This window comes from Homarus americanus, unplaced genomic scaffold (assembly GCF_018991925.1).
Source record: "Homarus americanus isolate GMGI-L3 unplaced genomic scaffold, GMGI_Hamer_2.0 scaffold55640, whole genome shotgun sequence".
Taxonomy (NCBI): Eukaryota; Metazoa; Arthropoda; class Malacostraca; order Decapoda; family Nephropidae; genus Homarus; species Homarus americanus.
Genome location: NW_024713650.1, coordinates 6,472,768 through 6,495,407, shown reverse-complemented (window position 1 = coordinate 6,495,407; position 22,640 = coordinate 6,472,768). Strand labels below are relative to the sequence as shown.

Here is a 22,640-nt window from a genome sequence, read left to right as displayed (position 1 = left end):
GCCTGGAAGGTGGAAGATGCGAGCCTCCTACCGGTGTGGACAAGAGAGCTGGGGAGTAGATCCTTGTTTCCCTCCCGGCTGAAATCGAGAGGAACTAATAATTACTCTGTTCTTAAGTAATTGCAATCCACACAATTGTGTCAGTGCAGCATTTAGGTGCTGCTCCTCAAGAAATGTGAACTTGCAGATGTTTCTCGTGTGTAAACTATAGACTTATGGGCTTATATTTACTGCTATGTGATTTAGTTGTGATAATTCTGTTGGTGTGAGTACTTAATTCGTGCCGTCAAATTTATTAGGCAGTCTATGATAGTTTTTATTTTGACAAACAGACTTGCTCAGTGTTTGTTTTTTACCCTCAATTGGTAATTCGGATGGAATAAGCGTGTCATCATTCTTGTTTATCACTAATTGTGGCACTATGAAAAAATAATTCAAACCAATTTGCTTAGAATATTTTTCAATGAAATTAGACAATATATTTTTTTGCACAATTTGACCTCGAAAATTGCTTTCAAAGCCAAGAGAGAGAGAGGGTGGCCTCTACCTGCATTTATTCCTCACCCACAGGTAGAGTCCCCTCCACTAGTGGGCGTACAGGTTTTGTGCAGTGTGGCATCATAGTGTTTGATTACATACGAAAGAAAGAAACTTGCAATAGTAAGCATATTATGGAAAAAAATAAAACAATATTAAAACCAATATTTCAATGTTTATATGACGAGCTGCTGTAAACACACTTGTGAAGGGGACTGTACTGTACACTAATTTAGCATGGGTGTCAGCTACTAACAAAAGGATGCCGGTCCACTATAATACAACTAAGATTACCCAGAACATTTTGCTTGATGCCTCTTGTTATGCATGGCGTAATACACAGTGGTGCATTGTGAAATATCTGGAGGCATGTTAACCTCAACTTATGTTTATAGAATATTTCGTATTATTATGTGTGAGCAGCGCTGGTACATGATACATAATGTTTCTTTTATGTATGTTGGTATTTCTGCAGCTTAATGTTGGAGTTGATTAATATTAGTGTAAGGTTTGTAGTCCCCTGGAGTATGGAGCTATGTCAGTCACTGGCCGTGGGAGTAGGAGGACGTCCCAGTTTGTCAGCAGTGGATACCTTTTTAAGTAGGGTTTAGTTGAGTATTATATTCAGTGCTGCTCTATTATTACCCATGGTGTGTGAAGAGCAATCAATTATTGTGCTGTGAAGTGGGTTATTATTTATACACAGTGCCAATAGTAGTTGTATATTAAGGATTATGTTTATTATTTATTCTCTTGATTTAATTTATCTTATGGAACCTACACACTTATTATGGGAAACTTTTGTTATTAGATTGTATTTAAATCCTTCGTGATGTGTATAATACCAAACCTTCTCTCCTGAACTGTTGTGATAAAGAGACGACTGTGGTTGAACCCACGACCAAGATGTGATGAGTCGCCACTTTGTTCTTTTGTTGTTGTGCTATAAGTGCCACCATTAGTGTATTAATCTTTAACATAATTCAAGTTGATAAGTTATGGCATAACACTCTTCAATGTCTCCGTAGCACTACAACACTTTCTCTGCCCACAACAACTCTAGCCTGTGTTCCTCAGACTCTTACCTTAACTCTTATATTACAACACACAAATACTGAAGCGAGTTATGAAGGTTCTTTTGCTATTCATCACGTGTAAAATGGAATTCTTCAGCTACTGGATAATCACATCATTCAAAAACAAAATTGTACCATTCAGGTGCTGTACACTACTCCAGTCTTACGAATCTTTTTGGATTTATTGTACCTGAGAAGAAAGTTTGTTCTTGTAACTTGGATTATATAATGAGCAAATGACTTCTCTGTTTTATATAGATAGATTATAGGGGAGAGTATGACCTACAGCACGGGAGTCTGGTGGCTGCTGGCTGGAGTGACGGAACAGTAGTGACATACGATTTTCGCTCCGCCATCTCTCCAGTCATCATCCCCTCCATCACTACAGCTGGCAAGCATCTCCTGCCTGTCATTCAGGTGAGACATGGGGTAGTTTCCATGTAAGTCCACTATTTTACCTAAATATATTTGATAAATATTATTGATATAGTTCCAAATGTTCAGGAACTTTTGTAAGTTGATATGCATTGCATGTAACTTTGGTAGCATGTGTTGAGCTGTATGGGATATGGTATTCAACATTATATGTGAAACTTATCTAAACTTTGGGACCTGGAGAGAAAAGACACTACGACTACTCTTTTTCTTTTTTTAAACGTGGCCTCCAGCCTCCCCCAATAGCCACACCTTCGCCGCCATTTTATTACCTTAAAATTAAATATCCTAATACATAAGTAGCTATCCTATCTGTGTTGAGTTAGTTGAGTCAAAGATCTATGAGGCATTCAGTGACTGTTGCCTCATAGTCAATATCTGCAACTGTTGTCGGCTTTGGGGCCGATGCTCTCGTTCCCCTGAGGCAGAGCAAAGCAGATATAAGGAAACAGAAGGACAGTCGACATCTCATCCAGGCTGTAACATAACTTCTGGGCTGCTGCTTCTGTTCAGAGACCACCTCCGCGAGTCTGGTGTAGAAGCGTCTTGCACTTGGTCCCATCCCGCCAGAGGTTGTGAACACTAGAGAAGTGAAGCTGCCTTGGTCAACGTTTTGAATTCTCTCCCCGTATGCCCTTATCTTGTCGTTCTCGTTCCTCCTATGTGCAGCATCGAGAGCTAGGTTACGGTGACATGCGGCCATGGGATAAAAAATCCTGATATCGAAGAAGGCTCGCTGTCCCCGCGTCCAAAATCCTCAAGCACTGACGTCAACATGGGATGCGTTGGATGTGTTTGAAGTCCTATGTTGGAAAATCTCACCGTCCAATGGAAGGAGGGTCGGTTCTACCATGACAAAACGGCAGAGTTCCTTCAACATATTTGCTGTGAGATCCCTTACTTCTACTTCTACTACTACTACTACTACTACTACTACTTTTTTTTTTTTTTTTTTTTTTTTTTCCAAACGTGGCCTCCAGCCTCCCCCAATAGCCACACCTTCGCCACCATTTATTTACCTTAATATTAAATATCCTAATACATAAGAAGCTATCCTATCTGTGTTAAATTAGTTGAGCCGCAGATCTATGCGGCATTCAGTGACTGTAGCCTCATAGTCAATATCTGCAGCAGTTGTCGGAGTAGGGGCAGAAGCTCTCGTTCCCCTGAGGCAGAGCAAAGCCGACCGAAGGGAGAGAGGACAGTCGACATCTCATCCAGGCTGTAACATAACTTCTGGGCTGCTGCTTCTGTTCGGAGATCAACTCCGCGAGTCTGGCGTAGAAACATCTTGCACTTGGGCCCATCCCACCAGAGGTTGTGAACACTAGAGGAGTGAAGCTGCCTTGATCAACATTTTGAATTCTCTCCCCATATGCCCGTCTCTTGTCGTTCTCGTTCCTCCTATGTGCAGCATCGAGAGCTAGGTTACGGTGACAAGCGGCCATGGGATCAAAAATCCTGATGTCGAAGAAAGCTCGCTGTCCCCGCGTCCAGAATCCTCGAGCACTACTACTACTACTACTACTACTACTACTACTACTACTACTACTACTACTACTACTACTACTACTACTACTACTTTGCTGTCACTCAGAATCGAGTATGACGATCATCCAGCTATGATACAATGATATGAGCTATTAAAGATGACACTTTCGTTGGTGAACTCAGAGGTGACTCGAGAGACCGATACGAAACCGGCAAGGCCGTTCACAGATGTTGCACGTGTGGAGGGCTACATCTAGGTCACATGCAGTATGAGCGACGAGGGTGAGGCCGTCTGCATACTGATGTTCAGTGACGGAAGAGGTCGACACCTTTGTTCCTGCCTGGAGTCGTTTTATATTGAAAAATCCCTTAATCCAATACTGAATGTACAACCCGCAGGTTAAACTGGCACTGGCACGAGTAAGGAAGGCAGCCAAGATAATATAGAAGAGAGTTGGTGCCAGTACACACCCTTGTTTAACCCCTGTTTGGATGGGGAAGAACTCAGACTGGGTGCCGTTGTGCAGGACACTGCCATTCATGTCATCGTGGAGTTGCCTCACAATGGTGATTAAAAGAAATACAGTATATCATTTTTCTTCGTTTTTATAATTGGTATTGTGTAACTAGTGGTGGACTATGTGTTTACAAACACAACCTCTGTTTATTCAATGAATGTACAGTTGACTCCACTCCAGACTTTACCACTAAACGGTGCCAGTCCTCTCTTTCCCTCAGGTGTAAGCCATCGAATCCTAAAGTGTGAAACTGGTTCATTCACTAGTGAGCGGGAGGGAGAGTGGGGGGTGTGTCGGGTTTGGAGTCTTTTTGTGGGATGAGACGGAGTACTGGGTGGTGAGGAAGGAAAGTGTATATCAGTTGGGAGAAATTACAGTGCAGAATAACGCTTTGATAATTGTGTTCCGTCAGCTGAGTGTAATCGTCTAGCACTAACCAGATAAAAATATTAGATGAGATGTCGTACTGAAGGGATTAATTTTCAATCAAAACAGCTAGGAAGTGGGCACCACAAATTTATTGCAATGCAAACTTGATGTGAACAAAAATAGTTCAGTTGGCAGCTGTCCTGTATAGAATCAGAAAGCCACATAGTTTAATAAACAAGTGATCGTGGGTACTTCGTGCCTGGTGGCGAGTCCGGTGGTACAGTTTACCAAAGCGTGAAAGTTCGAACACTCGTGCTTGGCTAGCGCGCAACCGCCGGAAGGTTGGCAGTGTACAGCGACATCGTTTTCCAGCGTAAATAAAATGGTTAATTAATGATTTTCTAGAAACCTTCGATATGGGAACAGGTTTGTTCCACTCTACGAATTTTTAGCGATTTTTCCACAAGTTTGATGAAAAACGATTGTGCAGTTTCGGCTGCCTAGAACAGACACACACACGGCTATTCCTATAGTGGTTGTTATAATCATGGTCGTGGTTGTTATAATCATGGTCGTGGTTGTTATAATCATGGTCGTGGTTGTTATAATCATGGTCGTGGTTGTTATAATCATGGTCGTGGTTGTTATAATCATAGTTGTGACTGGCCATGTTACCCGCATGACGACAGTAGACTGCCAAAGCAGCTACTTTACAGTCACCTAACGAATAGTAACGTAACGCCGGCGGGCAACTGAAAGGTATAAAGATAGTCTTAAGACAAACCTGAAAAAAGTGGCAAATCGACCCCCTCACCTGGGAGACGATTACACCACACTGTAACGCTTGGAGCAGCACCATACGAGAAGGTGTCAATACTTTAGAGTTAGTCCGACTGCATAACGAGGCAGACAAGCGCCAACGCCGGAAAGACGCTGCCGCCGCCCCTCCCGCACTAGTTGTAGTCCTCCACATGTTCAACATCTGTGAACGACCCTGCCGGTCACGTATCGGCCTCTTTAGCCACCTCAAAACTCACCAACCCTTATAACTCTTATCATTGTGTCATAGCTGGATGATCGACATACTCGATTCTGAGTGACAGCAAAGTAGTAGTAGTAGGTGGTGGTGTTGGAGGTGACGGAGGCTGGTGGGTCCTTGTAGTTAGCTATTATGGGTTCTTCCTTTTCCTTAGAAAGAGTAATGTTGTGACCTGTTCTTTTCTATCACTGTATGGATAACATAGTTTTAAGTGGCAGGGATTTTCAGAAGCACTTTTGTGTGATTTTTACTTTATTAGTTTAACACTATAATACAGCTTACATACAGGGAAGACTATATTTAGGAAGTCTCTCCATCGGAACTCAGAAAAAAGTGCACACAGTCTGAGCTCAGAGAAGTATCTGTGGGCAGGCCCGTGTAAAGCTTCTTCATGACTTAAGAGGTCAAGCACATCCATACGTTGAACAGGTTCTTAAGATTACATTTTGATAAATGAATAATAAGTTATAAGAGTGGTGTAACAAGGTGGTTAGGTGGTTGTGGTGGTGTCGGCTGGTAGACTATTATTTTATCTGTTAGTCAATGAAACTTAAATAGGTTATCAATTTTCAACCTAATTTTCCTTATCCTGCGTCATTCTGTTATGACAGTTGGCTTCTTCGTCTCTTGTGTACATTTTTTAAATAAACTCTATATATCCACCACTTTGGAACCACTAGGATTAAAATAGCCACAGATCCATTTTTGTGTATTATAATTATAAGTACTATAGAAATGTCATATTTTTCTCCTAATACTCAGTCAATTTGGATTCAATTCTTTTCAAAATATAGAGACAGCGATGTGTAAGGCTAAAACGAGTCATAATGAACACTAAGAAGGTATAAGGGATATCTCATCATGATCAGAAGACGTTATCACTAACATCATCCATTAAGTTCATTTTCTATTTATATCTAGAATAGCACCGCCTACCAATATGACGTGTCGTTTTGTGATTCGATGTGCCTCATGTGTACACAATTGCAGGGGGTCAATTGCCTCTCTTACTATTGACAACACAACATATATAACCTTTCTCTCCCTTTATAAGTTTTATCCTTTCTGTTTTCTTATTCTCCTATGATATCAGTTGACAATAATATTAAAGTGGGGCCCTCTCGGATGGGTCCCACTGGTCGGGAAGGTTGTGGACCCCGGGGCCGACCTGATCATCATCAAGCTACTGGGGCCTCAACTGACGCCACCGCGGTTGCTGGAGGATCGGCTTTTTTCACACTTCATTTTTCCAACATTCGCGGCCTGAGATCCAATTTTTCTTCTGTGGAGCACCATCTATTAACCTCTTCCCCCGATCTCTTACTACTCTCCGAACTTCAACTGACCAAAGCAGCTTCACCCAAACTACAGCCTTTATACCTACTTCCGTTCTAAGGGAGGTGTATGCGCCTACTGCAACACACGTACACCTATAGCCCGACTCACGGATCTTGAATCTCCCCTTTATGATGTCATCTGGCTCAAAATATCTCTACCTACTGTGACTATTTTTCTTTGTTTCCTACACTGTTCTCCCAACTCTACCAACTATTTCGAACTCTTTGACTATCTCACTTCTTGCCATGAGTCGTTGCTATGTACACCCCAACACCGAGATCCTCTCCCTAGGGGATTTCAATGTACATCACAGAGAGTGGCTTGGCTCTGCAAGGGATGACCCAGGTGGAGCTGAGGCACTCTCTCTTTCATTACTTAATGATCTGGAACAAATAATTAAGTACCCTAAACGTGTTCCTGATCGACACGATCAACTTACTAACATTCTTGATCTTTGTTTTACCTCTAACCCCTCACACTATTTATACTCAAACTCGGCACGACCACCTCCCCCACCCTCCTCTAATCGTCAACTATGGCACTATCGGATGAATGTTGCTTTTCCACTCGGGACGCCTCGGTATGTGCTGACAACATTGCTGGGGTTATACAGGGCGGTATGAGTGCATTTATCCCATCTTCTACCAAAACTTTCACATTACAATCATTGGTTCATCGCTCCTGCTCTCTTGCTTGCAGGGTGAGAGATAGGGCATATCGAGCTATGAAACTATCTCCTTCTGCTATTACCCGCACCTCTTTCATTACTTCTAGGAATCGTTGTAAGGCTATTCTTCGTAGGGCCAAACGAAATTTTATATAAATAAAGACCGCTGTCCTGACTAATTCTTCCTCTAGTAAATCCTTCTGGTCCTTAACCAAAAACATCTATAATAACTTCTGCACTCCCTCTTTTCCTCCTCTCTTCCGACCTAATAACTCTATAGCCAACTCTCCTCCTGACAAAGTCAATCTCTGGCACCTTATTCTCCTCTAACTCCACCTTAGGCAATTCCCACTCTATCCTGCTCCTCCTACTAAACCTATGCACTTACCTATAATCTCCACTCGTAGGGTTGCTGGTGTATTATCCAGGTTAGATGTAAGACACATGGACCGGACGGAATACCCCCTCGTGTTCTGAGGGAGTGTACTGAAGTTCTGGCCCCTGTGCTTGCTCGCCTCTTTCGCCTTTGCCTCAAAACCCAAACTTTTCCTTCTTCTTGGAAGCATGCCTTGGTTCAGCCCATCCCGAAGACGGGTGACCATTCTAATCCCTCTAACTATCGCCCCATTGCCCTAACTTCATCCCTCTCTAAGATTCTCGAATATTTCTTAAACTCTCATTTTCTCCGTCACCTTGAACGCCTTTCTCTTTTGTCGGATCACCAGTATGGCTTTCGCCAGGCGAGATCTACTGGTGATCTGCTCTCCTACTGCACCCATCTTTGGTCATCCTCTCTTACGGATTATGGGGAAACTTTCGTCGTGGCTCTCGACATCTCCAAAGCATTTGACAGGACATGGCACAAGTCTTTCCTTTCTAAACTTCCCTCTCATGGTTTCTCTCCCCCACTTTGTTCTCCTAATGGGGAGGTAGAAACTTGGTTAAATACAACAGTAATAAAAGACAGTATTTACCAATTACACTTGAAAATAGAAAATCTCCCATCAATCTCATTTCAGGATGCAATCATTATGCCAAATTCTAAAATAGATATGCTAGGCCTCACCATTTCCTCTAATATGTCATGGAAGCCACACATCCTTAACATTGCTAAAGCTGCCTCCTGAAAGCTGGGAATGTTGTACAGATGCCGTAGCTACTTCACTCCGGAGCAGTTGCTTCAAGTATATAAGGGATTCATTCGTCCTAACTTGGAGTACTGCTCTCATATCTGGGGTGGCTCTTCTTCTGTCCAACTATTAGATAGGATGGAATCAAAGGCATTTCGTCTTATTAACTCTCCTCCTTTAGTCGACAATCTCTCTTCCCTTTCTCTTCGCCGCAATGTTGCTTCACTCTCTCTCTTTTACAGGTACTTTAACGGGCAATGTTCGGTGGATTTGGCATCCTGTGTACCGCCGGCAAGGCAGTGGGCTCGTAACACTCGTCTTGCCCATGGTGCCCACCGTTTCTCTGTGGATGTCGGTCACACTAGAATAACCTGTTATAGTACCTCCTTCTTTCCTCACACAGCCAAACTGTGGAATTCTCTGCCTTCTTTTGTGTTTCCATACTCATACAATCTGTCTCATTTCAAAAAGTTGGTTTTCCGGCATCTTCGTGGTGTAGATTAATATAATATTTTTCTCTTCTATTTTTAATTTCTTTTTACTCTCATTTTTTCGCCCCCCAGGCACCTTTGTGGGTCGACGACCTGTGCCCGGGCGGGCTATTCCCCGTAAAAAAAAAGTGCTTAGCTTGAGTCTGATGTGTGGAGACTCCCTCAGATGCGTAGAGTTCTATGTTGGATTACATTTTGAAGGTTTCGAGACTTGATTCACACATAATAAATAAACTAAATTGCTATGTTAAATAGTTGCTAGGTCTAGGAGATGCGAAAACATCTGCTCTGGACTGGACGTGTCAGCTTCTAGATTTCCAACAAGTTCCGATCTGTCGCCACGCGTCCTGTCGCTATCAGATCTTATATTAGTGTGTCTGCCTGTGTGGCTGTGGCCCTGTGGCCGCTTCACCGCCGGGCGTCTCTCGTTGGCGTCACTGCCGTAACAAAATGGAGGGAACTACTTATTTTTAATTATCTTCTTAACTATAAATTATAATTTTTCCCCTCAGTAAACTTATTACTAAATTGCATAATGATTTTTTCATTAAATTTGGTATTAACACAAAGTGTAGTTCATAAGATACAAATTCCCTTTTCCGCCAATTTATGCAAATACTAGTGATTTCGTAACTAATTGAGTTGAATTGTTCAATGAAATGACTAGGCTTTAATACATCATGTTACTTTAACATTTTTATACTTATTATAGATAATTATGTGCATATATATATATATATATATATATATATATATATATATATATATATATATATATATATATATATATATATATATATATATATATATATATATATATATCGCTATATTTTATGCGACAAATGGTAAAACTGGATATTTTGGGCTATATTGTGATACAGTCAAGTGAGCGGTTGTTTATATATACATAGGAAAAAGAAAAGACGAGGTTCCCAAGCGCTCTTCAGGAGTGTGTGTGTGTGTGTGTGTGTGTGTGTGTGTGTGTGTGTGTGTGTGTGTGTGTGTGTGTGTGTGTGTGTGTGTGTGTGTGTGTGTGTGTGTGTGTGTGTGTGTGTGTGTGTGTGTGTGTGTGTGTGTGTGTGTGTGTGTGTGTGTGTGTGTGTGTGTGTGTGTGTGTGTGTGTGTGTGTGTGTGTGTGTGTGTGTGTGTGTGTGTGTGTGTGTGTGTGTGTGTGGAGAGAAAGAGACCACCAGAGGAGCCGCATCGCTCCTCCTCTGGTGGACTTGACTGCTGAGGGACAAATAATATTGGTTGATCATTTTGACTCAGAACTCATGAGATCATAGGCGTCTGGCTCCACCAATCACAAGCCAAAACTAAAGTGAGGGGCGGTGCTTATTAGGGATATTAATAACAAAATAAATATAGTTAGTGGTAAGATAATAATATAAGTCACTACAGGTAAGATAACAAAGGTCACTACAGGTAAGATAACAAAGGTCACTACAGGTAAGATAACAAAGGTCACTACAGGTAAGATAACAAAGGTCACTACAAGTAAGATACAATGGTCACTACAAGTAAGATACAAAGGTCACTACAGGTAAGATACAATGGTCACTACAGGTAAGATAACAAAGGTCACTACAGGTAAGATACAAAGGTCACCACAGGTAAGATAACAAAGGTCACTACAGGTAAGATAACAAAGGTCACCACAGGTAAGATACAAAGGTCACCACAGGTAAGATAACAAAGGTCACCACAGGTAAGATAACAAAGGTCACCACAGGTGAGATACAAAGGTCACCACAGGTAATATAACAAAGGTCACCACAGGTAATATAACAAAGGTCACCACAGGTAATATAACAAAGGTCACTACAGGTAATATAACAAAGGTCACTACAGGTAATATAACAATAAGTTACTACAGGTACGGTGGGTCCAAACAGAGCCAGGGGAGGACTTGAGTTTCTTCTCCGTGGCGCTGGACGGCAGGGTGACACAGTGGCACCTCCACGCCTCCGCTCTCTACCATACAGACATCCTTGACTTTAACATCGTCGACCAACTCACCGCAAGCCTGGCTGCACATGACAGAGAGTTTCTAGAAGGTATTGATTTACTCACACACACACACACACACACATTCCCCAATTATGTAACTGTATATTTTCAGCCTTCCGTATGCCATGCTCTTTCAATAAACCGTAAATTATTAGTATTATTATTACACACTTGTACATATGTGTGTGTGTGTGTGTGTGTGTGTGTGTGTGTGTGTGAGTATTATGTATTATACTGTAATATCCATATTGCTTTTTGTAATTACATTCTGAAATGTATGGAGGATCATTTTTTGTATTTGTTTGTCAATTGTTAAACTGCCCCCATGGTTGTTCGGACCCGTGGCCCTCGTTGTCAGCCGAGGTGTGGTGGCGCCAGTTGCCGACCAGCCAGGCTAGTTGTACCCTGACCGGCACCGAGAGAACACCACTTGTAACCTTGTCAATAAATCAAACCAGAACTCCCCGTTTGCTTGATCTTGACTGTTGGCAGCGGTAACAAGAGGATGACAGATGATAGCGCTACCAGCAACTCTCGAGTGCAGGAGATTCCACTGACGTAAACGTTCGGCGATGACGCCTCTCCAGCCACGATCCGAGCCTTCGCCACGCACTACAACCTCGTTAAGAACGCCAACATCATGCGCAGAGTGGACGCATGGAATAGACCGGACTACCGGGCTACAATGTTACGTTTACAACTGCGAGGGACGACGGCGATTTATGTGGAGCAGCAGGCGACATTTATTCTAGACTGTTGGAAGAGTGACGGTGAAATTTGAGAGAGACTGACGGCAAGGTTTATGACTGCTGATGCCACGTCGAGGTGAGGAGTTGAGTGATTTCATGACCCGTTTGCAGCAACTAGCGGGTCAAGCGTTCGCTGTAGATCCTAATGACATAGTTCGTACACGGGTAGTTTGGTGGTTCCTGGATGGGATAAGGGACCAGGACGTGAGGCTGCAGATATGAGAAAAGTGGATGGAGACAGACGAGGCGGCGAAGTCCTGTGAAGAGGTAATGTAAGTTGCGAAAAATGCTCTGTCGACGAGGCAGTACTTATAATATAAATGTAAAATAAGTAAATAAATAAATAGAAATGATATTCGTGGTAACGTCAGGTTATATGTACTAATCCAGATGATACTAAACGCTAAATAATTCCTTGAAACAAATATACCGTATATATCAGGTGCAGTGCCGGATTTAGACCTGTGGAGGCCCATGGGCAGCCTCTTTGTGGAGGCCCCTCTCATTATAACTACCCAAGAGGGTGGGGTGGCAAGTGAAGCGAGCCTAAACATCTGGGAGTTCCGGGGGGCGCTGTAAGCCCCCCGGGAAAATTGTGAAATTTGAACACTTCTTTGGAGAATTTTGAAGCCATGATGGAATAGATAAACATGAATTTTAAAGAATGAAAATAAAAATAATCCAAATGAATAAACAAATAAATAAAATATTGTAATATGTTGAGGCCCCCAGATGGTGGAGGCCCCCGGGCAGCTGCCCACTTTGCCCACTCCTGAATCCGGCCCTGGTTCAGGGGCCACAAAGAGAACTCGGGCTCTCTCTGGCTCCGCCATGTTAATGTTAATAATATTATCCACTCTCTATCTGTGTTTTTTCTGACTAAATAAAATGTTTCAACATTAATTCCGTATCAGTGACGTCAAGATAAAGTTGGCTGGGCTCCACTTATCTTGTGCTTTTTATTCGTGTTTTTGTAAGTCTTTATTAACGATTTTCTTAAAATTTCATTTGCTCAAAGAAATTTAACTTGTTTGATTCGGTAATTTTATCTGAAAATGAATAGTTATTAATTTGTTCATAAACGCAATTATACTAAAAAAAACCCTAGTGTGTACTGTATATACAGTACGCCTACCAGGACAACTCCCATGTGTGATACAACTGAGAATCGGGGTTATACTGTCGAGCAACATGACCGTTTTAAAGCCTGAGACACGGCTGGGACACACTGAACACTTGCCGTATTCGGGAATCGTGTACATTAATTTTAGATAATTTCATGTTTATACTACATAAATAAACTCAACGTGATTATAAGCCAATCTCTGATTTATTTTCAATTGGAGGTAAACCATTTTCCATGGTTAAATTTATAACTATTACAAATATATACAGTACATGTTACAGGCAAATCTTTAAAAGCCTTGGCTAATATTCCGTTTTCGTGAAATATGACATGCTTACGTCAGTTAATGTTATGACAAATTACTCAGTCTTCACACGGAATATAACCTAACCTAACCTAACCTAACCTAACCTAACCTAACTTAATTATGACTTAGCTTAGTATATAAATAAAAAAAATGCATGTTGTAAACGTGTCATTTAAAGGTGATGGAAGATTTTACCAGATACCTTACAATTGCCTGTAACACACACACACACACACACACACACACACACACACACACATATACTACTGCTACTACTACTACTATTTTTCTGTCACTCTGAATCGAGTATGACGAACATCCAGCTATGATAGGAGTTATTAGGGATGTCACCTTCATTGGTGAGCTCTGACGTGACTAAAGAGGCCGATACGGGACCGGCAGAGTCGTTTACAGATGTTGCACATGAGGGCTACAACGAGTGCGGGAGGGGCGGTGGCACCGTCTCAACGTCATTGGCGCTTGTCTGCCTCGGTTTGCAGTCGGGCTAACTCGAAAATATTGACACCTTCTCGTCTAGTGCTTCTCCAAGCATTAAAATGTGGAATAATCGTCTCCCAGGTGAGGGGGTCGATATGGTACTTTCTTTCAGGTTTGTCTTAAGACTATCCTTATACCCTTTCATTTGTCCGCCGGCGTTACGTTTACTATTCGTTAGCCGACTTTAAAGTAGCTGCTTTGGCAGTCTACTGTAGTCCAAGCGGGTAAAATGGCCAGTCCATCGTACTTGTTCGTGGTTAATGGTAGCCTCGATGCTCCTACAGTTGGTGTCAGCAAGAATATATCATTTGTTCTCTTGTCTTCCCAACGGACTCGGAGGTGAAAGTTTTCAAGTGCCTTGAGGTGCCTCCTGTATATGACTTATGTTTCGCTGCCATATAGCAGAGTGGGGAGGACCACTGCTCGATATTCGTGTAACTTTGTAGATAATTTCAACTCCCTACAGCTGAAGACACGATTTCAGTCTGCCAAAGGCTGAGATACACATCTTATCCGTTGCTGAATTTCATCATCGATGTTCGCGGTGGAGGACAGGAGGGAGCCGAGATACTAAAAGTGGGTAACATTAGTGAGGGTAATACCATTAAAATGGATGGATGGATGGATGGTGGAGGTATCTGAACCAGGGGCAGGTTGAAAGAGAATCCGAGTCTTACTTGCATTCACCTCGAGGCCGAAGTGTGCATACGCATCTGCATAGGTGTTTAGGATCTCCTGTAGGTCGCGTTCAGTGTGAGCGACAAGGGTGAGGTCGTCTGCATACTGAAGTTCAGTAATGAAAGCTGCCGACACCTTTGCTCCTGGCTGGAGTCATATTGCGTTGAAAAGACCCGTCATCCGGTACTCAGTGTACACCCCGCCGGCTAAATTGACACTGGCACGAATAAGGAAGGCAGACAAGAAAATGAGAATTGGTGCCAGTATACACCCTTGTTTAACCCCGTTTGGATAGGGACTGGGTGCCATTGTGCAGGACATTGCCGTTCATGCCATTGTGGGGTTGCTTCACGATGGCGATGAATTTTGGGGGCAGCCAAAACTGCTGAGGGTCCACCAGAGGACTTCCCTGTTGACCTAGTCGATGGCCTTGGTTAGGTCGATGAAAGTCATGTACAGGTCACGACGCTGTTCTCTGCACGTTTCCTGTATCTGGCGGGGAGCAAAGATCATGTCAGTGGTGCCAAGTGATTGTCTAAAGCCACGTTGAGATTCTGGGAGGAAGTTTTCTTCCCCGGGAAAAAGCCTTTACGTGGATTTGGGCAATAATCTTGCCAGCTACGTACAGCAGTGAAATCCCGCGGTAGTTGCCACAGTCTGACCGGTCTCCCTTGTTCTTATAATTATTGTCGATGGAGGCGTCTTTAAGATCTTTGGGGGGGATTTCCTCCTTTTCCCATATATTTCCAGGAGGGAGTGGAGACCACTGGTAGGCAGAGGTCCTCCTCCTTTAAACACCTCGGCTGGGGTTCCATCAGGCCCTGAGGCTTTATTTTTTATCTATTTGATGGCGGTAACTACCTCATACAGGGAAGGAGGATAGCTGAGGTGAGTCGGCTCTGGATGTTGAGGGATCTGCTGGGTAGTCAGGACATCCACATCAGTGTTTCGGTTGAGCAGTGAAATGTAGTGCTCTTTTCAGCACTGAAGGAGGACTTCATCGTCTTTAATTATGGAGTTATCTTTGGATGAGCGGAGGTGGGCTGCACCACAAGAGATTGGACCATAAAAATGTTTTGGTGGAGTTGAAAAACTCGCGCATCTTGTTCTGAACTGCAAATTTTTGTGTTTCACATGATTTATCTTTAAACCAGTCATTCTTTAGGTTGCAAGGTTCTCGCTGTGCCACGGCTTTCTTCTTCCGGAAGGTCTCATTTTTGGTCCAAGACTGAAGGTTGCTCTGCCAGTCAGTTAAAGCAGCACGTTTATCATCGATGAGTACATTGATTGCCTGGTCATTTTCATCAAACCAGTCCTGGTGTATTCTTTCGATCTGGCCGAAGGTCTCTCTGCAGGTTTTTGTCATGACAGTGTTGAGAATATCTCATTCAGCACTGGGATTTGGGTTGTACGTTTTCGGGTTGTTTATCAGCCCATGTTCGAGCTACTCTCTGAAAGCATATGCTACCCCTGGATCGTCCAGACTCTTATTCTTAAAACCTCTTCTAGAGGCTTGCTGCCTTTGCCGTTTTGGGGCGCTAATGGCGGCTATGTCCATGTTAAACATAGCCAGCTCTTTTGCCACAAGGGCGGCTCTTCTTTCAGGACTAGCATTTGTGCCAGTATCAAAAAGGGTCCTGACATTCCATGCAGCGAACATAAGAGGTTGTATAGTTATTTTTGTTTGGATCTGTGATTATGCTTGTGTTTTCGTCCGCATAAGGATGACCTTTCTGGGTGCAAGTTGCCCAGTCAGGTTGGGTTTTAGGCAGGCTATGTTTAGGGCACCTTTTCTAGCCCCTTCCCCATGTGGGGTGAGCAGAGTGCCTCCTCAAAAGAGCTGCTCAGTCTCATAGACAGGACCGGATTGCACGCTGCCTAGATCTCGGTGCATAAATGACCATCTTATCTGTGCCGCCCATGTGCAGAGTTGGGATTAGAGATTCCCGGCAGTCATCTCTGCCTGTCCCCATCGCCACTCGTCCGTCGCCATGGGACGTTTGGGGGTATAGAGGTTTTGATAATGATGAGGAGTATGATGAGCTGGGTGATGGCTGTGCTTGAGTTGATTTATGTGGTGAGGCAGGAACACAGCTGCAACCACACATCTTAGCTCTCCCTTTTCCTGATCCAGTGGTGCAAATGTTGAACGACTGGGAAGAGGGAGAGTTGCAAGGGACTTCTGATAGCCCAGTTTGTTGGGTTTCGCCTAGTAGTCTGTCCAACATTCATTGCCTTCGTCCGCCAGTGTGGTCGTTGGGTTCCTATGGTAGTCACCTCTTCCGCCTACACCGCCGTTGGGTCTTGTTGGAGCTCTGTAAGCATGTCTGCCTGATGTGGGGCTCCACTGCAGAATTTTCGTTCGTGGTTTACTCCCGTAGCCTTATACCAACCATGGTTAATCCGCAAGGCAACAGGGCGGTGATTTGTAGACGCCAGGACGTGTCCACACGCTAGTGGGCCTATGCGCCATCCCTCTGGGGCCCACTGCTATTCCGAGATCCCCTGCTGGTCTAGCCTGGGCCCACGAGGCACCCAGTTACCTTGTGTTGCCACGAGAAGGCACAGCTCATACACTCCTTTCCTCTTCACTCTGTCATCTGAAATGTAGAAGTATAGTCAGTGACTCATTTTTTATTCTTCTATTCTCTATATTATTCAAAGGGACTGTCGTGACTTTGACCCTGCCTATAGTAATCGACGATGCGTCTTTACTGAGTCATGGTCGGTTAAGAACTATCTAGACTCATGGGCACAGCAGCCCGAGAAGGTGAGGTATGACGTATCTTCACCTGGTGTACTCGGATGAAGTTCATCATACAAAGCCTGGGATCACAGGAGTGGGGGTCTACTGTGTAATACCTAGAAACCGTCTTTAGTCTATCATACTATTAGTTATGTCTTATATCTAGGTATACTGTTAATGTCTTATATCTAGGTATACTGTTAATGTCTTATATCTAGGTATACTGTTAATGACTTATATCTAGGTATACTGTTAATGTCTTATATCTAGGTATACTGTTAATGTCTTATATCTAGGTATACTGTTAATGTCTTATATCTAGGTATACTGTTAATGTCTTATATCTAGGTATACTGTTAATGTCTTATATCTAGGTATACTGTTAATGTCTTATATCTAGGTATACTGTTAATGTCTTATATCTAGGTATACTGTTAATGTCTTATATCTAGGTATACTGTTAATGTCTTATATCTAGGTATACTGTTAATGTTAATAGGTATACTTATATCTAGGTATACTGTTAATGTCTTATATCTAGGTATACTGTTAATGTCCTATATCTAGGTATACTGTTAATGTCTTATATCTAGGTATACTGTTAATGTCTTATATCTAGGTATACTGTTAATGTCTTATATCTAGGTATACTGTTAATGTCTTATATCTAGGTATACTGTTAATGTCTTATATCTAGGTATACTGTTAATGTCTTATATCTAGGTATACTGTTAATGTCTTATATCTAGGTATACTGTTAATGTCTTATATCTAGGTATACTGTTAATGTCTTATATCTAGGTATACTGTTAATGTCTTATATCTAGGTATACTGTTAATGTCTTATATCTAGGTATACTGTTAATGTCTTATATCTAGGTATACTGTTAATGTCTTATATCTAGGTATACTGTTAATGTCTTATATCTAGGTATACTGTTAATGTCTTATATCTAGGTATACTGTTAATGTCTTATATCTAGGTATACTGTTAATGTCCTATATCTAGGTATACTGTTAATGTCTTATATCTAGGTATACTGTTAATGTCTTATATCTAGGTATACTGTTAATGTCTTATATCTAGGTATACTGTTAATGTCTTATATCTAGGTATACTGTTAATGACTTATATCTAGGTACACTGTTAATGACTTATATCTAGGTATACTGTTAATGTCTTATATCTAGGTATACTGTTAATGTCCTATATCTAGGTATACTGTTAATGTCTTATATCTAGGTATACTGTTAATGTCTTATATCTAGGTATACTGTTAATGTCTTATATCTAGGTATACTGTTAATGTCTTATATCTAGGTATACTGTTAGGTATCTATACTGTTAATGTCTTATATCTAGGTATACTGTTAATGTCCTATATCTAGGTATACTGTTAATGTCTTATATCTAGGTATACTGTTAATGTCTTATATCTAGGTATACTGTTAATGTCTTATATCTAGGTATACTGTTAATGTCTTATATCTAGGTATACTGTTAATGTCTTATATCTAGGTATACTGTTAATGTCTTATATCTAGGTATACTGTTAATGTCTTATATCTAGGTATACTGTTAATGTCTTATATCTAGGTATACTGTTAATGTCTTATATCTAGGTATACTGTTAATGTCTTATATCTAGGTATACTGTTAATGTCTTATATCTAGGTATACTGTTAATGTCTTATATCTAGGTATACTGTTAATGTCTTAGTATCTAGGTATACTGTTAATGTTAATCCTTATATCTAGGTATACTGTTAATGTCTTATATCTAGGTATATTTGTTAATGTCTTATATCTAGGCATACTGTTAATGTCCTATATCTAGGTATACTGTTACTGCTCATATATCTAGTATACTGTTAATGTCTTATATCTAGGTATACTGTTAATGTCTTATATCTAGGTATACTGTTAATGTCTTATATCTAGGTATACTGTTAATGTCTTATATCTAGGTATACTGTTAATGTCCTATATCTAGGTATACTGTTAATGTCTTATATCTAGGTATACTGTTAATGTCTTATATCTAGGTATACTGTTTATGTCTTATATCTAGGTATACTGTTAATGTCTTATATCTAGGTATACTGTTAATGTCCTATATCTAGGTATACTGTTAATGTCTTATATCTAGGTATACTGTTAATGACTTATATCTAGGTATACTGTTAATGTCTTATATCTAGGTATACTGTCCTATATCTAGGTATACTGTTAATGACTTATATCTAGGTATACTGTTAATGTCTTATATCTAGGTATATAATATCTTATATCTAGGTATGCGTAATGTATGTAGCATATCTGGGTATACTGTGTCATCTTATATCTAGGTATACTGTTAATGTCTATATCTGGGTATACTGTTAATGTCTTATATCTGGGTATACTGTTAATGTCTTATATCTAGGTATACTGTTAATGACTTATATCTAGGTATACTGTTAATGTCCTATATCTAGGTATACTGTTAATGACTTATATCTAGGTATACTGTTAATGTCCTATATCTAGGTATACTGTTAATGTCCTATATCTAGGTATACTGTTAATGTCTTATAATTAGGTATACTATTAATGACATGTATCTAGGTATACTGTTAATGTCTTATATCTAGGTATACTGTTAATGTCCTATATCTAGGTATACTGTTAATGTCTTATATCTAGGTATACTGTTAATGTCTTATATCTAGGTATACTGTTGTGTCTTATATCTAGGTATACTGTTAATATCTTATATCTATAGGTATACTGTTAATGTCTTATATCTGGGTATACTGTTAATGTCCTATATCTAGGTATACTGTTAATGTCTTATATCTAGGTATACTGTGTAGCTTATATCTAGGTATGCTGTGTATGACTTATATCTGGGTATGCTGTTGATAATCTTATATCTAGGTATACTGTTAATGTCTTATATCTAGGTATACTGATAATGACTTATATCTAGGTATACTGTTAATGTCTTATATCTAGGTATACTGTTAATGTCTTATATCTAGGTATACTGTTAATGACTTATATCTAGGTATACTGTTAATGTCCTATATCTAGGTATACTGTTAATGACTTATATCTAGGTATACTGTTAATGTCCTATATCTAGGTATACTGTTAATGTCCTATATCTAGGTATACTGTTAATGTCTTATAATTAGGTATACTATTAATGACATGTATCTAGGTATACTGTTAATGTCTTATATCTAGGTATGCTGTTAATGAAACATATCTAGGTATACTGTTATGTCTTATATCTAGGTATACTGTTAATGTCTTATATCTGGGTATACTGTCTTATATCTAGGTATACTGTTAATGACTTATATCTAGGTATACTGTTAATGTCCTATATCTAGGTATACTGTTAATGTCTTATATCTAGGTATACTGTTAATGTCTTATATCTAGGTATACTGTTAATGTCTTATATCTAGGTATACTGTTAATGTCTTATATCTAGGTATACTGTTAATGTCTTATATCTAGGTATACTGTTAATGTCTATATCTAGGTATACTGTTAATGTCTTATATCTAGGTATACTGTTAATGTCTTATATCTAGGTATACTGTTAATGTCTTATATCTAGGTATACTGTTAATGTCTTATATCTAGGTATACTGTTAATGTCTTATATCTAGGTATACTGTTAATGTCTTATATCTAGGTATACTGTTAATGTCTTATATCTAGGTATACTGTTAATGTCTTATATCTAGGTATACTGTTAATGTCTTATATCTAGGTATACTGTTAATGTCTTATATCTAGGTATACTGTTAATGTCTTATATCTAGGTATACTGTTAATGACTTATATCTAGGTAACTGTTATGACTTATATCTAGGTATACTGTTAATGTCTTATATCTAGGTATACTGTTAATGTCCTATATCTAGGTATACTGTTAATGTCTTATATCTAGGTATACTGTTAATGTCTTATATCTAGGTATACTGTTAATGTCTTATATCTAGGTATACTGTTAATGTCTTATATCTAGGTATACTGTTAATGTCTTATATCTAGGTATACTGTTAATGTCTTATATCTAGGTATACTGTTAATGTCCTATATCTAGGTATACTGTTAATGTCTTATATCTAGGTATACTGTTAATGTCTTATATCTAGGTATACTGTTAATGTCTTATATCTAGGTATATACTGTTAATGTCTTATATCTAGGTATACTGTTAATGTCCTATATCTAGGTATACTGTTAATGTCTTATATCTAGGTATACTGTTAATGTCTTATATCTAGGTATATAATCTAGGTATACTGTTAATGTCTTATATCTAGGTATACTGTTAATGTCTTATATCTAGGTATACTGTTAATGTCTTATTCAGTATACTGTTAATGACTTATATCTAGGTATACTGTTAATGTCTTATATCTAGGTATACTGTTAATGTCTTATATCTAGGTATTGTTAATGACTTATATCTAGGTATACTGTTAATGTCTTATATCTAGGTATACTGTTAATGTCTTATATCTAGGTATACTGTTAATGTCTTTTATCTAGGTATACTGTTAATGTCTTTTATCTAGGTATACTGTTAATGTCTTATATCTAGGTATACTGTTAATGTCTTATATCTAGGTATACTGTTAATGACTTATATCTAGGTATACTGTTAATGTCTTTTATCTAGGTATACTGTTAATGTCTTTTATCTAGGTATACTGTTAATGTCTTATATCTAGGTATACTGTTAATGACTTATATCTAGGTATACTGTTAATGTCTTTTATCTTGGTATACTGTTAATGTCTTATATCTAGGTATACTGTTAATGTCTTATATCTAGGTATACTGTTAATGTCTTTTATCTAGGTATACTGTTAATGACTTATATCTAGGTATACTGTTAATGTCCTATATCTAGGTATACTGTTAATGACTTATATTTAGGTATACTGTTAATGTCTTTTATCTAGGTATACTGTTAATGTCTTATATCTAGGTATACTGTTAATGACTTATATCTAGGTATACTGTTAATGTCTTTTATCTAGGTATACTGTTAATGTCTTAGATCTAGGTATACTGTTAATGTCTTATATCTAGGTATACTGTTAATGTCTTATATCTAGGTATACTGTTAATGTCTTATATCTAGGTATACTGTTAATGTCTTATATCTAGGTATACTGTTAATGTCTTATATCTAGGTATACTGTTAATGTCTTATATCTAGGTATACTGTTAATGTCTTATATCTAGGTATACTGTTAATGTCCTATATCTAGGTATACTGTTAATGTCTTATATCTAGGTATACTGTTAATGTCTTATATCTAGGTATACTGTTAATGTCTATATATCTAGGTATACTGTTAATGTCTTATATCTAGGTATACTGTTAATGTCTTATATCTAGGTATACTGTTAATGTCTT

At 39.6% G+C, this 22,640-nt stretch overlaps 1 protein-coding gene across 1 annotated transcript in view; it reads left to right on the top strand.

Annotated features, from left to right (window-relative positions):
- LOC121874159 (dynein axonemal intermediate chain 1-like) overlaps window positions 1–22,640 on the top strand; it is a 112,998-nt gene that overhangs the window by 63,274 nt on the left and 27,084 nt on the right. The window contains exons 8-9 of the mRNA XM_042378141.1: window positions 1,902–2,030; window positions 10,968–11,148. Coding sequence (XP_042234075.1) covers window positions 1,902–2,030; window positions 10,968–11,148 — 310 coding nt within the window. The remainder of the gene's footprint in view (window positions 1–1,901; window positions 2,031–10,967; window positions 11,149–22,640) is intronic.